At 36.3% G+C, this 19,044-nt stretch overlaps 1 protein-coding gene across 1 annotated transcript in view; it reads left to right on the top strand.

Moving 5' to 3' along the window:
- Nucleotides 1-19,044, top strand: part of LOC118278130 (hemicentin-2) — a 161,705-nt gene that overhangs the window by 62,232 nt on the left and 80,429 nt on the right. The window contains exon 4 of the mRNA XM_050700260.1: nucleotides 13,287-13,434. Within this exon, the coding sequence (XP_050556217.1) occupies nucleotides 13,287-13,434 (148 nt within the window). The remainder of the gene's footprint in view (nucleotides 1-13,286; nucleotides 13,435-19,044) is intronic.

Here is a 19,044-nt window from a genome sequence, read left to right as displayed (position 1 = left end):
ACACTTTTGTCTTTATAGCGTCCTGAACCACGGATGCCTCACAAACTTCTCCGGTAACTCGACTAACATGAGCGATCCCATCCATTGGTCGTTAATTTCAAAACCAGTTCCTTTCAGTTTCTGTGCCGTTTCAATTGGCTGGCTAACATAGCTGGTCAGTTTAAAATGTCGACTAATTACTTAGTAAACATACCGAAGTTAAAAGTTCGTCAAAATATAATTTTATTTCGTATCTGGGCCCATAACCTAATAAAACGCTATAAATGGTTTGCAATCAACTGACGTTTTATAATAAACAATATACAAGGAGTTTTACTTATCACATAAGGAGTTTAACAATTGATAGGTCTACATACATATATTATTTTGTTACATATATTTAACAATAACTAGTGAAAAGTGGATGTTAAATTGTAAACCTATTATATTATGGTGTAAGCTGGTAATCGAGCCGACGGATCACCTGATGGCAAGCAATCGCCGCTGCCTATACCCGAAACACCAGAGGCATTACAAGAGCGTTTTTGGTCTTTTGGGGGTTAGGAATTGAAGGGTTGTTGGGGAATCGGGGATTGACAAGATTGGGAAGGGGCTTCCGGTAGCCTCACTCATACAAAGAAACACAACACATGCATGCAAACACGTCGGTTTTCTGTATGGTACGGCATCACTACGGTCGAGTCAGTTGATTCGTACCGAAGCATTGTTCTCCATCACCTAAGTATACCGCTATCACCTTCTAGAATCAAAAGAGAAAACGTTATGTTATCTAATAAAAGTCGATCACGATTATGACGAGATTTCTACCATTTCAAAAATACATTTTGGTGAACAGCAGACACGACGCTTTATTTGTCTGTATATACAAATAATTGTGTACAGAATTTAAAAACATTTTTTTTTGCCAAAGAACAAAGTAAACGATACAGTACAAACAGAGAAGGCTTTTATTTTACTTTCAGTGCATAATAATAGTTAAACAGTATTCATGAGATGTAATTTATTTAATTAATTTACGTTCATTAACGCAATTTACATTGTTCGTTTGCCCCGAGTTATTTGATGAGTTAAATTATTGTTTTATTGAAAGAAACACGATGATAAGTACCCAAAAGTAAAATGCAATGTAATTAATTAATAATATCAATATGTAAGGGATAAACGTAAAACATAACATGTTGTAATATACCTTTTTTAAATGGGGAAAATCATCCAAAGACTTCTCTCGCCTTGGGCGAGGCGAGAGGGAGTGTCAGACTCTTATTGACTAAAAACCACCCCGTTCCTACTCCTGCTCTTTGAGCCAGAGCCCCGGTAAACTCGCTAGGTTGTCCCGGATCAGGCATCAGTCCTTCTGGGCCTCATCTGTGGTGATCTGAGCGCTTCTTGCTCGCCATTTACAGGCCCACACTTACGGTGCCCGGAGATCGTCGCACGATTCCCGACGCCTGGAATGTCTCACGCGACGGCTGGGGTGTTCGTTCCCTCATGTACCCCGCCTCCTCCTTAGCTGGCATAACTGCTTCACAAAAAGAGGAAACGGCATCCCAGTCACCCTCTCCGCACTATGGCCTGAACCAATGCCGGACGCGAGAGGTTGCCATCGAAATTGAACGTACGTAATATTAACAACGACAGTTAACAGGAATATCATTATTTTATCTAGTAACTACAGTAATTATAATTATCTATTACTGATTATAATTATGTCATTATATTACATATTACAAGTACATAATAAATCTCATAATTATATTACTACCTACTTTTTTTTTTTTTTTTTTTTTTACATTTAATGGGTCGACGTTTGGCCGCTATCTCACCTGATGGTAAGTGATGATACGGCCTACGGTGGAGCACGTCTGCCCATAAGCAACCTATTCACTCGGGCCTTGAAGACACCCAAGTTATACCCATCAGGAAACACAGACTCCGGCAAGGAGTTCCACTCCCTAGCAGTTCGCACAAGGAAGCTTGAAGCGAAGCGCTTCGTGCGAGTGGGTGGGATATCTACCATGAAGCGGTTACGCCTCGCCGATTGTCTTGTGGTTCGATGATGAAAAGGACTAGGGGGAATCAAGTTGTGCAATTCCCCCGCACACTCTCCGAAATGTATCCGGTAAAAAACGGAAAGGCTTGCGACCTTGCGCCTGTGTTCAAGGCTTTGAAGCCGGGCCTCCACAAGCGCATCGTCATTGATGAGCCTCTTGGCACGCCTTTCAATGTGTTCGAGCGCATCCAGCTGGTATTTGGCCGAGCCGTCCCAAAGGTGAGAACAGTACTCCATACATGACCGAACCTGCGCTTGGTACAGTACTACTAATATGATTCTGAACAAATTATAGCATTTCTATGAAGTGGAAATGTATTTCTTTTCTACGAACCTTTGAAACTAAATGAGTTCTAGATACACTTGTTCTACTTAGAGAGAAATCTTAAAATATCTTCTCTTTTGAAGAAGGTGGCAGTATAATGACAAATGCCAAACTTAGGTTCATTTTCAATTCCAATTTAATAAAATGCAGCGTGAAACTATGCCTGGTATACTACTGCCTATTTTTTGGGTTTGAGTAAAAAGTTTGTGTTTAATTAATTGTATGCATTTCTGCCTACACTTTCACGAAACATACATTAAAGCTATGTATGTTTTACGACGTAAAGTAGCGTATTATATAAACATTTAACATTTTCCTGTAAATCTGTCATTTTATATTCTGTCCCATGAATTTTCCTGTTTATATTTTTATTGAAATTGCATTAGTTGCCTTTTATCCGATGTTCCTTTTCACGTTCAGTTTTCAGAAACGGTAATATGCTTAACATGTCATGTTATTCTTAGAAACATTCGTGATTATTTTATTATTTTCAATATACGATTTTTTTTATATAATATGTGATTTTCTTTAGATGCCTTTTGCTCGGCATAACTCGTGTCATTGAATTACGATTGAAATGATTATATTTTTTTGCAAATAGGCCATATTCTCCGACATCTTTAATTGATTTTGTCTGGACTTTAAAAGAGACTATGACCTCTGAGTTTGTTTCGGCATTTCTTCTCAGAGTAGTCGGATAGGAAATGCCGGCCTCATCTAGTTATTTAAGAGATTGACGTGTAAAAGTGTTATTTTATAACCTATTTGCAAAATAAATATCATTTATCATTTATTTATCATTTATCATAAAAGGGCACTTCTACACGTCAAAAATTATAAAAACAAATCTAGATAATTGTCACTCTAAGGGTGCTTTTCCACCAGATATGTGCTATTCTATGTTGCTGAGGATGCGTTTGGCTTCAATTATATTCATTGGTACACATAGCTTACTGGTGGAAATGGACTCAGCTGACCTATGTTTTTTTAAGGACATATGCGTGTTATGCTTCCCTATTATCGATATATCGCATACTCAAGCTGCAAAACTTCCTCGCACAGCTACATAGCTTAGTATCAGTGGAAACGGTCACATAGTTTCACAGCTTAGCTATTACATCTTCGTTGCATAGCTACATAACACATCTAAAGTGGTAAAGCACTCTAATGGTCAAAAATATCGAAGACTTCAGGTTTGAATGGTAATTTAAAAAAGTATTTTTAACTGTAATGTAAAAGTAATTGAAATAAAATAAGTACAAACATCATCCTACCAATAAGAATTTACGATAAAACTTTGATCAAACTACATGGAATGGAACCCAAAGTCTCTTGCTTCACAGTTGAACTTATCACTACTCGATGAACAAGACAGACACATTATATACATACATATACATACAGTTATATATTTGCTGATCTATTTAGACGAGTTGGCAGAGCTTCAGTGTGTACAGCAGTGGACGAATGTGGCTTCCTGCTGCGTAATATATGGTGGTACATATGTACTGAGATATATTAGGACTGTCGTTCTATTTACTACATAAGTTGAAGCCTGTTCTTCACAGAACAAGTGCTTTGGTCACTTGAGAATGTTAGTGAGTTTTATTCCAAGGTTAGATCATTGGATCCAGTCATAATTTGTTTCGTTTGTGATAAGTATTATTATTTCTATTATTTTGCATTAAGATCACCTTTTACAATTTGAATAATAGCTTTTAGGCTATTATGGTTATTATTAATCTTAATCTTAATCTTAGGTCTCTACTTATTGAAAAATAGCTGTGACATACGGACCGACAGACAGACAGACATGACGAATCTATAAAGCTTCCGGTTTTTGCCATTTGGCTACGAAACCCAAAAAATTAAATGATGTGATTTTTGTTAAAATGACATAATAGTTATAATGCATGACTTACAGATATCTACGATATCAGGGAAAACGTCACGGCAGATTTGATGTAGCACTTCATAAGACAAAAAAATATCTAAAAAAATCCCAAAGTAGGTACAATATTAAAAAAATAACTCTCTCATATGACTAAAATCACTTAGCAGTTTCATCTCATAAGTAAAAACTGAACGACACCCCGTCCGTACCGTAACTAGATAGCGTCCGTTCCATTTCCGATTCGCATACGGCTCATGTTTATTCACACGGTTCGCAAACGGCCGCAAAACGGTTCGGCCGCAAAATTATGAGCAAAGAAACGTGTGCAGACTATAGTCATGGTGATCAGTGATGCATATACATATCTGTCTCATTTCTTTTGAGTGTTTTGTACTGAGTTCGAGTGTTGCTGTCCTTGTCTATGAAAGATTCACACTTATGAATGTGTTTGTGTAGTGGTTGGACTTCTGTTCGTCGCGCTAGTTGGTTATAGGTTTGATTCATTACAATATAAGGCCATATTTTTAACCAACTTTCAAAAAGGAGGTTCTCAGATTCACCTGAATGTATGTCTATCCGCGTTTATCTTGTGTTTGGCGGAACCGATTTTGATGCAGTTTTCAGCATAGTATTTTTTAGACTTAGAAGAAGGCTTTAGGGATATTACCTGACTTAACCTCTCGTATGCCGTATATAAGACAAAAATAGAAAACACATTGTGTCTCGCGTGGATCCACGTTCCAGACATACGAAGGGCTAAATAAGATGTAGGAGGTACAGTAAATTGAAGGAGGTTCCTTTTTATAAGGTAGTTTTATTATTATTAGTGGTAATTTTTTTGCTTCGATAATATTAAAAAATACTTCCGAAATCAGTACAATTCCACTCTTCCTGTATTAGATATAAAAAGCTTAGTCGTACATATATACACCTTTTCAGGCATCAACAAGTAAAACGTAACACATCAGCTTCACAATCAAGCCCATTTACATCCAAATCTCCACTCAAATTAGGCTCAGCAGTTTCTAAGAAAAATCACACAGACATAAAACAAATTTGCGCATCCATTAAAGTGAACATCGTTACCGAGTAACGTGCATATTTTTTTCTTAAAATATATATTAGGGTACATCTACACTGACGTTTTATCGAATGCCAGAAACATTATGAAAGCATTACATTTTACGACGCAAGCAAATGGGCTGCCTTGGTGTATAGGGAGGTTTTTAGTATCGACAACGCTTCCATAGTAGTTTTTGTGATCTGAAAAGTAGTACGTGTGTGATTTTGTAAAAGGGTTTGTAGTTTAAAAAGACTTTTTTAATAAATAGACTGTTTATCGGTCTTTATCGTTAATGCACATTTGTATAGAACTATTTAATAAGTTTATTTTCACTTTCAGACTTTAATTATAAAATTGATAAAATTAAAAAAATATTTGTAAAGAGATTTCATTGATTTAAAGTTCTACGGATAATGCTACGCTTTCGTAGTAACCTGCTACGGCGTAGCTCGTAGCCCACTCTTACAATATATTTATACGGAATTGCAATGAATCTTAACTACATTTGATGGTATATTCGTGTTTTTATAAATCGCTATTACTATATATTAGTTTATGTGTCAAAGAACATTTATGTACTACTTTTATATTTCATTATTTTTCAGTTGTAAAACTATGTAGACACAACACGCTTCAACGTTGGTATTACTAGAAAAAAGAGAGAAAAAATCTTTACATCCAAAGAACACGACAGGCAACAACCATAGAGAATAGACCACGAGTATTATTGGCAGTAGACACGCTAGAGTAAAATAGAAAAAGGTTTTATTTGAACTAGGTATTGCTAGACACATGTAGGCATTATGTTATGGTACTAGGTACTAGATGTGCCTAGATATGTCCTGAAATAAAGGTAAAAGGTGACATCTATTTTCGTGTTATGAGTTCTCTCGCAGTAGAAGTAAACCTGTCGTCTTACACAATTTTAGATTCCTTCCTATTCTAAACCGAGCCTTACTTCTTCTAATGAAATATTTGGTCATCCAAATATGACTAGATAGTGAATGGTTATATCGCACACATATTAGCTATCTTAAAATCTATAAAACATTGCAATAATATTGTTTGAAATAATATTTTTTTTTATGTTTGATGGGTCGACGTTTGGCCTCTATCTCGCCTGATGGTAAGCGATGATGCGGCCTGATGGTAAGCGATGATGCGGCCTACGATGGAGCACGTCTGCCCATAAGCAACCTATTCACTCGGGCTTTGAAGACACTCAGGTTATACCCATCAGGAAAAACTGACTCCGGCAAGGAGTTCCACTCCCTAGTTGTTCGCACAAGGAAGCTTGAAGCGAAGCGCTTCGTGCGAGTGGGTGGGATATCTACCATGAAATGGTGACGCCCCGCCGATTGTCTTGTGGTTCGAGATGTAAAGGACTAGGGGGAATCAAGTTGTGGAATTTCCCCGCACACACTCCGAAGTGTATCCGGTAAAAAACGAAATTATAAATTAAATAAATTATATTTATAGTTTATCTTTATATATATAATTCTTCTGTAAGTGTGTATGTCACTGAACTACTCTTAAACGACTGGACCGATTGTGATGAAATTTTTTGTGTGTATTCAAGGGGATCTGAGAATGGTTTAGATTCACAATTTTATCCGCTGGACAATGTTTTTTTAATTAATTTTGTATTAGTAGTTGTTGGTTTTGGAATGTTTTACATTGGATCCGACAAATTTTCAAATTAAAGACGTGTAGACAGGACAACGTCTGTCGGGTCCGCTAGTATATTTATATAGTATAAGTGAAATAAATTATATTTAACTTATAATTTCTTACCTCCAAAAAGCACTACTATCAGTATCATCCCACTGTCCCCTACACACAGAAATTCATGTCTTAAATAAACCTACCGACATCCTCATATCGTTTTACAAATGATGCCCGTTCATTCGACTTAAGCGACACATTACACCCGCGATAGACCCACAGATGTTCGTAATACCTCTCATCTGCGACGGGAGAAAATGTAAAGGAAAGGAGGGAGGATTTTAAGATACAAGTGGACAATATTGTATGTAAAGCGTTTGAGTCGGTGGACTTTGTGTTCGGAGGCATATCTACAAGGAAATAGGAAGATAAGTTACATATCGATTCTGGATATGTGTCATTTTTCTCGTATAGAATCGATTATGCAGTATGTAAACGGGAGTCTTCCAAAAACCGTAAACAGGTGGTGGAAAAAAATTGAAAAATAAGGAATAAATTCTGTTTATTTTATGTAATAATTGTTGTAATGACACGCATGGCTAGACCGGAGTGATACCACGGCCTCACTGAAATCCGACGTAAAATAACGCTTGCGTTGTGTTTCATTGTGTGAGTGAGGTTACCAGAAACCCAATTATCCCCTTCCCTATTTTATCAATCCCAGATTCCCCAACAACTCTTAAGTTTCTAACCCCCAAAAGGCTACCAACGCACTTGTAACGAAAATCCAATCGAGTATTAAAACCGAACACAAAATGCAGCTCAAGCAACAAAGCAAATTAAAACTTAACGAACAACAAATAAGAAATCAATTCACTCGACTCGACATAATAACTTTTAGTTTAATTGCAGTGCAAATATTTACCTGTATCTAGTACAAATGTGTTGAGTCACGCCGCAGCTTTCCAATCGGTGCAGGCACAAAGAAAATTGCTTCTTTCCCGATTGAGATAACATTACGGGCTGAGATACAGACGAGTAATGCGGCGAATTTGCTCGAAAGCCGCAAAATGTTTGTACAGTCTGGTACTTTTCTTGTGAGAATTTTTCTGTGATTGTCAGACATTAAAAATGCAAGCTGTCCAGAGTTAAGATTTGTAATGGACCCGAATCTATACTAATATTATAAAGCTGAAGAGTTTGTTTGTTTGATTTTTTGTTTGTTTGAACGCGCTAATCTCCAGAACTACTGGTCCGATTAGAATAATTCTATTTGTGTTGGATAGCGCATTTATCGAGGAAGGTTATAGGCTATAAAACATCAAGCTACTATCAATAGGAACCGGGCAGAGCGGGTAAAACCGCGCGGAAGCGGCTATAATTTATATAGGTGGTAGATCCAGCATTGTTTAGTTTTATTGTTCCTATATCTGTTATAGAACAGAGATACTTGTAGTTGTACAGTAACCTTCAGGCGCTCCGATTGGTTGGTTTATTCGAGCCGGCCAATCAGAGTGCCGCATGCGCTCTCGTTTCTATTACTTTAAATGTAAAGAAAACTCATACTGAGGCTACAGTAAGCGGACTTGGACCATACAAAGAGGTCAATAGCATATGGCAGTTGTCCCACCGGCAACGATGAACGAGTAACGAGTAGAGCTAGAACTAGAAACGAGTGAAAACGAGTGAAAACAAAAACAAACAAGTGAAGCGAGCACTCGCCGGCAGTGTGAACAGTCAGCGATCAACTATTTGTATATGCATCTCTTTTGTTTACACGGAAAGTATATCTATTGTACGTTTCTTGAGCGAGAAAATAGCCGATAGTTAGTCGTTCACTCGCCGTTGGTGGGACAACTGCCTATATCTTCCTAGAACCTTATTTATGGACAAAAGCAGGTTTAGCAGAAGAGGCAAGTATCAGGGAATTGGCTCATCAGGTCCCACATAAGGAGCTTAAGCAGATAATGTATAATAGGTGTCGAGATTGATGTTAGTAATCTCCCGCGTGATTCCTGAAATTGACTACCGATTCGTGGCAAAATACTAATTGAGTCTTTGTTTGGCATCGATGCCATTAGCTTAGGATAGATTGATTAACTGATTGACTTAGCTGTGTATAATTATAATGGCTTTTCCAACCAACCATTGTGGGCTTGCTTGTTATTGTTTGAAGACTACATGACGGAAATTAAAGGTTCAAGAATATTAAAAGGGGCTTTATAATTTTTGCTGTCTTTGTAAGTAGAACATAAACTAACTAGAAATCACGGTTTACTTACGTAAATTAATGGAGAAAAGTTCGTATACTAGTTTCGACTCACTCTTCATCATGAGCAGCGTGCGCATACGTGGCGATGATTTCAGATTTTTGTTAATTTAGTATGTTTTACGATAGTTATTAAAACATAAACCCCCAAATGGTTAATACATGTACACATACATACTGATTTTGGTGAGACTCGATCCAATTGATGATCTTTTGTGGAATCGTCATGTCTACCTGTTAGATTTATTGGAAGCTGTTAGCTATTATATTTTATTATTTTTTTAATATTATATCATTACATTACATTAATTTACTTTAGTTGCCAAGTCATAAAACGTTTTAATCTGTCTTTTCAATGCCAGTGCAGCTGCACTTTTACGTGATCATAATTCATGTTAATGATAAGATTATTACCTATAACTTGGTTTCGTTTGACTACCTATTCAGCTGTGAACAGTCGTAAAGCTCTATCTGCCCCACACGACTATAACAAACTAATATAAATTCCGAGTTCACAACTAGACACCCGAAAATTGAACACAGAAACAAGTATGCAACCGAAATTAAATTCAAATGGCTCTCACATAAAATCTAGTTTGCATAAAACGGAATTCAAACGAGGGATTAAAGTTGGTTTTAGTAGTAAAAAAACTGACCGACTCCATATTACATGGTGACTAGCGAAATTAAAAGTCTGTATGTCGCAGCACTTACAAATTGTTCCAACCTACATATTGGCAGGATATCTAGCTGGGAGCAGACAAAGAATATTGTACCTTATAGGTTTGAACTGAAGACTGAATTTTGTTTGAACAGATTGTTAAAATAAATTTGCATCAAAATGTCTGGTAGAATAGAAAGCGCCTGTGGTTCTCCTTCCCAAGATTCCCTCGTTGAAATTTTACCGTGGTAAGATTGTGTAAGGTTTTTACCTTAGTAGAGGTGCGTACGCGGATTTAATTCAAAGGTAGGTGGCGATGAGATAATGGAGGAATTTAGTCTAGAGGTTTCTAGAAAGGAGACAAAGGCTTTGGTTGATAAATTGAAGAAGCGGGTTCCTGGTTTTTGTAAGGAATTATATTAATAGTAAAGGAATGGAATTGCAGTACTTAATTTTTATACTAGTTGTACTCATAACAAAAGATTTCTTATCTAATGAAATACCGTCTTTAACACCAAGGTGATAGCGCTCGTGGTTTCAAAGTCAAAGCATTGATTTGAAATAATCCTTAATTAGGCACTTTTGAAACGTAAAATTGAATTGTCCGTCAGTCTGTCTGCCAGTGAAGCTAGGTGCCCGTTCCAAAGTGTAGCTACAAATGGAGAAGAACGCTCTTTGTAGTTAGTTATCCATTCTCGAAATATCTGAATTATACTTGTGACTAATTTCAAGCAATGTTTGCTCGATAATATGCTTCATTGGTCAGGGTTTTGTCTGATTTGATGTTAACATTATCAATATATCGGCCACAAGGCGGACACTGAATATACGAATGACTTCTATATCATGTCACCTAATATAAAAATTTTTAATTTTTCAACATTTATATATTTTAAAAAATCCCATGTTCTATAATAAATTCAAGTTCAAATAACATACCTACATACATAGGTAAGGTATTAATAGCAACACAGTCTGCGACACTCCCCTGATAACCTCCTAGCCGCAAAATCCTCATGGGATTGATAGTGGCAATCCCATCTTCGATGAGATAACCACAACGCTGCGTTATAAGGGAAAATTCTAAACTAATGATACATTTTCCACCGATTTATTTATTTACAATACAGCTTTATACGTTTAGTCTTGGTTTTGTAACATCCGCTCATTTTCTACTTTTATAAAATGTTAATTTTGATCTCTATTTTGCTTGCGTTATGGGTGTATTTTCTGTGGCGAAATGAATACTATTTGATCCTTTTTTTATGTTACAAGCCAGTAAACGAGCAAACGGATCGCCTGATGGTATGCTGATAGCTTGATACTACGGCCTCACAGAAAAGCGACGTGAAACAACGCTTGCGTTTGTTTCGTTGTATAAGTGAGGTTACCGGAGACCAATTACCCACCTTTTCAATCTTCCTAATCCCCGATTCCCCAACAACCTTTACATTCCTAACTTTCAAAATGCCGGCATCGCAATTGTAACGCCTTTGGTGTTTTGTCGCGTTCATGGACAGCGGAGATTGCTGACCATCAGGTGATCAGTCTGCTTGTTTACCAGCGTATACCATAAAATAGATAAACGGCATTCAAGTAAAAGTGAACATATAGCTTTATATATAAGTAAAAATATATGGCATATTATGTAAGTTTTAAAATACAAACAAAACCTGGATTCGGTTTAATTAATTAAAATATATCTTTAACAATTCTACAACTCACTTTAGTACATTTATTGTGAAACCTTCTAAGTAACATCTAAGTAGTATTTGCTTCAGACAGAATCTGGTCGGATTAGTGGTAGCATACAAACTACGTTACTTCGTTACTGCAACCGCAAACGTTACGCTGTTACACGGTGTAACACAAGGAATCTTCGAAACTGAATTTATTAGAACACTTTGGAAGTAAGTGGTTCCTACAGGTACTCGTAACGAAATTAGGCTATTCATAATTTCGTACCTCGAGTTCCAAATTCGTAAATTATTCTGTTTAAATATGGCGGCTTTTTAGGGGAGAAAAGCGAAATTTTGGATGCCTAAAACGACTTGAGGCGACTTAATTCCAACCTTGAAAGCCAGTTATTTGAGGTTCTTGATGAATACTAGATTTTTGATGATTTGAATTAGTCCTAATCTTGGATTAGCTAATTATAAGAATGAAAAGAGGAACTCAAGATTTACTTGGTGTTTCTTCTCCTTTGAAAATTATGACGACCACGGATTATGACAGATTTAGAAATAGATATTTAATATTTAGTTTCACTTTGCATACTATTTAGAGATGACTACGTATTAGCATTTGCTAATGAATCTACGTTTATAGGATGAGTCTTGTGATGTCATGTCTTAATTTCATTCTAGTAATTTGGACTTCATTTGGTCTGTTTATTCTGGCTAATCTCTAAAATGGCTGTATCGATTTTGACGGGACTTTTATTGGTAGGTAGCTGGTGAACTAAGGAATTATTATTTAGGCTAATTTTGTTTGAGAAAAAAATTAAAACCCAATTTCTGTCAGAAGTCATTCTTCTACGCGAACGAAGTCAAGGGCAACAGCTAGTTTATTATAATAGTTACTTAACCATCATATTAAAAACAAATACATACATAGGTGTTAGGTATGGTCTCCGCTTTTAGTACTTAGCAATATATTCTAAACTTTTCATGGGTCTAATAACCCAATTCTGTCGGGAGTTTCTTATAAATTGCAGTAGATGACAAGTTGTGAGAATTAATCGAGGGGAATGGCATACATGACGCATAGTCGCGCTGTTACAACGAATCAGACAGGAGTTATATGGTGAAAACATGTTTAAAAAGTATGGTGTAAAATGAGTCTTATTTCATATTAGAGACTTTTTAAACTGACATGGTCACTAGTAATAGATACCATTAGAACTAAAAATGGGATTCTATGTGATAAGAAACTCACAGAAACTAATAAACAATATGGTAAATATTCCGTTTTAAGTGCTAATGATATTGTTAGAGACTAGTTTAAGTTGCGTTTTTCTGCTTTTAAATCTATTTTAATTGTGTTGTGGTCAGACTATAAAATATGATGCTATAGTAATCGAAACATTAGAAAGAAATCGTAGATAGATTGTGACTCGGGTGGTTTTTAGTCAGTCTGAGACCCTTGTCTCACTCAAGACCCTATAAAAAAGGGAGATAGTGAAAGCAATTTAAATAAAAAAAAAACTTGCGATCGAAAAATGAAACACTACAGTTACATATTATTTTATTCCTTTGATTAATAAATTTAAGACAACGATAGTGATAATTTTATTTTTAAAACTTCGATTATTTTATCCCCAACAGCTTCATAAAAAGATCAAGTCTATTGAAAGACAGTCGATTTTGTTCCAGTGTCCACCGTGGAGGTTGAAGCCGTGGTGGGGAGGACGGCTTCCCTCCCCTGCGACATTGAACCGGACTCCAACGAGGATCGAGTCTACATGGTGTTGTGGTTCCGGCATTCTGGGGGAAAACCGCTGTACAGGTGAGTAAGGCTTCTATTTATCTATAAAGCTTATAATGATTAGATTTCCACAGCATTTTCTAGCTCCTGGGTATAAATTTGTATGTTTTTTTGATGGTATAAGCCGGTAAACGAGCAGACGGATCACCCGATGGTAAGCAATCGCTGCCGTCTGTGGACACCCGAAACACCAGAGGCGTTACAAGTGCGTTGCCGGCTTTTTGGGGGTTAGGAATTTAAAAGTTATTGGGGAAATCGGGGATTGGGAAGGGGGTAATTAGTATTTAGGTGCTCAGTTTTAAATTATTCTATGTGTAAGATTTTATTAGTAATTATAGTTTTAAGTAAAATATGTATTCTAATATGGAGAGGCAGAGTAGAATACTTTATATACGAGAAGTAAAATGTCAGTTTAATAATAAGCATTACAAATATTGACTAAAATGATGTACTCAACTCGTGTCTGTGTCCCCTCAGGGGTATAGACAAAATGTCATGTTTTATCTCATGTTATCTTTTTAACGACTTATTTTCGGATGTTTACCAATACGATTATTTACTTAGGATATTAGGAAAATAAGAATATAATGTTACACTGACTATGTCAAGGCGTGGGTTTAGTAATTTGAAGTTAGATTGCGACCAAGAAGAAATTGTTACCTTCTTATATTATCATTATATAACGTTACTCTTCTTATGGCGGATCACCTGATGGTAACCAATCCCGTCGCCCATTGACACTTGAAACACCAGAGGCGTTACAAATGTTAGGAATTTAAGGGTTGTTGTGGAATCGGGGATTGGGAAAATGGTAATTGGGAAAACGTTCGGAAACCTCACTCATACAACGAAACACAACGCAAGCGTTGTTTCACGTCGGTTTTCTGTGAGGCCGTGGTATCGCTCCGGTCGAGCCGGAGCATGGCTCTCCAACACTCCTTAAATAAAAATGAGTGTACTGATGACAGTTCCTCAATCTCAATTGGAAAATAAAAGCTAGACGGCTTATTATAATGTTACCGATGACGTAAAATATTTTCAGGCCGTACACATTTCATGTACAGTTTTGTCGAATATTTGTCTTATGTAAGCTGAGTAACAAGATTCATGGTCCGTTTGAACGCCTTCGCATAAACATCAATCAAAATGCTACAACAGGCAGTGGTGACTGACGGACTGACTTACAATGTACAATTGAAACTACTACTCGAATAAAGTGGAAATTCTGGGTGAAAATGCCTTAGGGAAGCTCGACAAATTCCCCGAAATTCCAACAAGAACAGGATAAAACGTGACTTATATTACACAAAGCCGTGGACAAAAGCTAGTATTTTCTAATATCACACCTTATAACAAGAAAACACGAGGTAAGATGACACAAAAATGATAATAAACGAGTAAACTCTGTAGCAAAGGCTTGTGCTAACATATTTATTTACTACTAAGGAAAAATCTCACAAAGGACGTTCTAGTTGAATAAAAAAACAACGACAAGCCTTGTGCTCACTTGCCCAAGATCTGAATTCAATCTAGATGTGTTTTTCCCTTTTGTGATCACCGTATGCCTCATGTAGGTAAAGTTGTAGCCACTTCCAGGTCGCTAGTTCATCGTATAAGGACACTGACCCAATTCTTGAGTCGAGTCGAGTCGTTCATGCAAGTAACTTGACTGAATGTAAACAGAGCACGGTTGCTGTTTTCTTTCAATTTTAAAAGTGTTATTGTGTTATTGCTTTTATATTTGTTTTGCTATTATTGCTATCTTGTTGGGTTCAGTTAATAGTGTGGATGTTCAGTTTTTGGGTGAGGTAAGCAAAATCCTAGTATTGCGGTCAAGAGCTGCGGACAACGTTAAATGTTACCGGGGCTCCGGGTCAAAGCAGGAGAAGGAACGGGGTGGTTTTTAGTCAGTAATTTAAGAGTCTGACACTCCCTCCCGCCTGACCCAAGGCGGGAGAAGTCATTGGATGATTTTTCCACGTCAAAAAAAAAAAGTATTGCGGTCAAATAGTTCGAGGCTTTTTATGATTCTGAATGAAATGATCTTTTTATACCACGATGGTGGCAAGAAATCACACGGCCCACCTGATGGTAGGTAGTTACCGTGACCTATGAACGCTTGCAACACTACCTTAAGAAACCTATTTACTTCCTTCTTGAAGTACCCCACATTGTAACCTATTAATATTCTACTAAGTTTTAGGTATTTTAGATTTTTTGCAAGTAAATTTAAAATTCTGCATTGTTAGTTATTCTTGATTATCAATAAAATAATAAGAAAATCATATTTTTTTTTATTTTTATTCGATTGATTTAATTTGTTAAATAAAACATTATAATATAAAGAAACACTAGCGGACCCGACAGACGTTGTCCTGTCTACACGTCTTTAATTTGAAAATTTTAAACTTTTTTTAATAATCTAAAACATTCTGGACCATATTGATGAAAATTATTATTCAAATGTGACAATATCTAACGTCATTAATATTTGACACTGCGATGATAGCGCCGTCTGTCGGATCCTATGTAAAACATTCCAAAATCAACAACTACTAATAAATTAAAAATTAATTAAAAAAACATTGTCCAGCGAACAAAATTGTGAATCTAAACCATTCTCAGATCCCCTTGAACACACACAAAAAAATTCATCAAAATCGGTCCAGTCGTTTAAGAGAAGTTCAGTGACATACACACTTACTGAAGAATTATATATATAAAGATTATAACGTGTAAAATAAGCGTATTATTTTACACTACTTATGTTATAAGTCCAATCTAATACAGAGTGAATCTATTTCCAACGCATACAATAACGAACCATAAAACCAAAAAAAAAAAAAATTGCTAAATTGAACTATCTCAACTACCTTTCCTCAGTTTAGTTCATGAAAGAAAATCATTTCAGTAAATTCACTGAAGCGGAATTCCAACATGGCGGTTGCTGTAAGTGACGTCACAATACCTTGTGCCCACCGATCAGTAAGGGAGCTTTTCCACCAGAGATGTGCTATGTAGCTATGCTACGAAGATGTAATAGCTAAGCTGTGAAACTATGTTACCGTTTCCACTGATACTAAGTTATAAATCTGTGCGAGTGAGATGCGCAGCTATACTCCGGGTTTCATGTTGAAACTAATGTGCTAATTTGATATCTATGTATTCACATGAATGCAATAAATGATTTGAGTTTGAGTTTGAGCTCGAGTATACGATGTATCGATAGTAGGGAAGCCATCCATAGCATACATCCATAGTAGCAAAAAAAAAAACATAGCTTAGAAATGTATCCGGTTCCACTGATATTAAGGTCGCAGTTTGAATATGCATAGTATCTCTAGTGGAAGCCATCCAAAGCACGCACTGTTCCTTATAAAAAATATAGCTTATGAGTCTGTTTCTACCAGTGCTAATGCTATGTGTGTCGTCCAATGAATATGATTGGAAGCCAAACGCATCCACAGCAACGTAGCATAGCACATCTCTGGTGGAAAAGCACTCTTATCCAGGAAATGACCACAAAATGTTATTTACAACCAGACCAGCTTATAATCTTATTTTAAACGAAGTTTTAATTCTTTTGTGTCGTCCATAGTATTACTTTATTTTTATTATAAAGTAAAACTCACTTTATTGTAGTTTGTGTGTATATCTATTGCTAGACTATGGCGTAATTTGTTAGCGAATGCAGTTCAAAAGATTCACGGTTATCAGGGAGTCAATTGGTAATATTTTATTCGATTTTAATGATATCCGAGAGAAGACTGTCAATGTGTTCTACTCTGCTGTAATCTTTTGAAGTAGTGTCAAAACCTTTTTTTATGATATAAGCCGGTGTAAACGAGCAGACGTATCACCTTATGGTATCTAAGCAATTGCCGACGCCCATAGACACTTGAAACACCAGAGGCGTTACAAGTGCGTTGCCGGTATTTTGAGGGTTAGGAATTTAAGGACTGTTGGGGAATCGGGGATTGGGAACGTTGTGAAAGGGGGTAATTGGGCCTCTGGTAACCACACTTACACAACGCAAGCGTTGTTTCACGTCGATCTTCTGTGAGGCCGTGGTATCACTCCGGTCGAGCCGGCCTATTCGTGTTGAAGCATGGCTCTCCCACACTTAGTTACACACTAAGATTTATATAGACAACGAAGGAATGAGTCGGAGTATTTTTTATCGATTGCCAGGTACTATTAACTAGCTAACATTATATGTTCCAAGTATACACATCTCTGTATCCCCCATATTTCCCCTTACAAAGCAAAAAGACCGGCTTAAGAAAGCGGAACGATTACGAGCAGTATGTGGTAAATGAGCTAATTTTGTATGTTTGTGTGTTTTGTTATTATATATTAAGCGTTGAATGAGATTCACGGTTCATTATCCCGTAATAACACGATCTTATGGAGGAAAATAATGTCTCGTGTTGTTTGTCATACTGAAGAGATACAGTCAGAAGGTTCATATATTTTGTTGTGATATAGTGATGATGATTATGACGTCTCTCGGCTGATGATGATGATGATGATGATAGATCCTAAAAATAAATAAATAAAAAATAAAAAAATAAATAGTGATACAATGGAAGTGTGACTTTCGAATATGTGTAGTCTTAAACTTGATTTTGGGTTAATAAGAAATATTTAAAAAATTTGGAGCGAGTTGTCGGCAGTATTTCTGAACCGATACGACCATCAAACATTTAAGAAAAGAGCGTATTCTTTTTTTTAAAGACCGGCAACGCACCTGTGTCTGCTCTGGTGTTGTGGATGTCCATGGGCGGCGCTAATCGCTTATATTATCATCAGGTGACCCGTCTGCTTGTTTGCTCCCTATTCCAATAAAAATAAAAGAATATTTAAGTTATTTTTTCAACAAACAGCTCACATGATCTATGACCACACATTGTAAAAATGTAATATAATAAAATATCGAATAAGAATACCTTGCCTATACTTAATGGAAGGCATTTTACAAATGTGAACACAATATGTTTGCAATTGTGTAAACTGGTACTTCTTACTTTTTCTTGTAAGTCGGTTATTTACGTGGTATTTGCAGAAATGATAATGGAGTGATCAGTTAGCTTTAAGGAGCCATGTTTTGACGCCCAGTAGAGAGGTTCCCATTGTGGGTGGAATTTTCCAGTTAAATGTTTGGATTTTAGAAAGCATTCAGTACGGTAGCGATATTGCATTGCAACTGATACAATAAGTAATTGTTGTATCGAGTTAATATGTTTTTAGTATAGGTAAGTAAGGTTACCCTGCTTTAATTAATATATTTTATTATGTATTTTTTATTTTCTCACGGAAACAAATATTATGTAAGATTAGAGTTAGATATATTGGTTTGAAATAATGCGTAACGTCACTTCTAGATACGTTTTATACGTAGAAATGTCGTATTTGCTCCCACTTTGATTCGTTTAATCTAAGTATTCTCATCTTATACGACAAATTATACGTGTCTAACATTTATTCATTACCTAACTGACGATCTAAATAGATTTAAAATTTTCATACCCCATCATCATCCCTATTCACACATACATCTAAAACAGCTTACCAAATAAACCCAAATAATCCCACCATAGACCATCTTGGAATCGATGCTAAATGGCTTAC

This window comes from Spodoptera frugiperda, chromosome 18 (genome assembly GCF_023101765.2).
Source record: "Spodoptera frugiperda isolate SF20-4 chromosome 18, AGI-APGP_CSIRO_Sfru_2.0, whole genome shotgun sequence".
Classification (NCBI taxonomy): Eukaryota; Metazoa; Arthropoda; class Insecta; order Lepidoptera; family Noctuidae; genus Spodoptera; species Spodoptera frugiperda.
The sequence above is the reverse complement of the archived record's forward strand: the minus strand, read 5'-3'. Positions and strand labels throughout refer to the sequence as shown.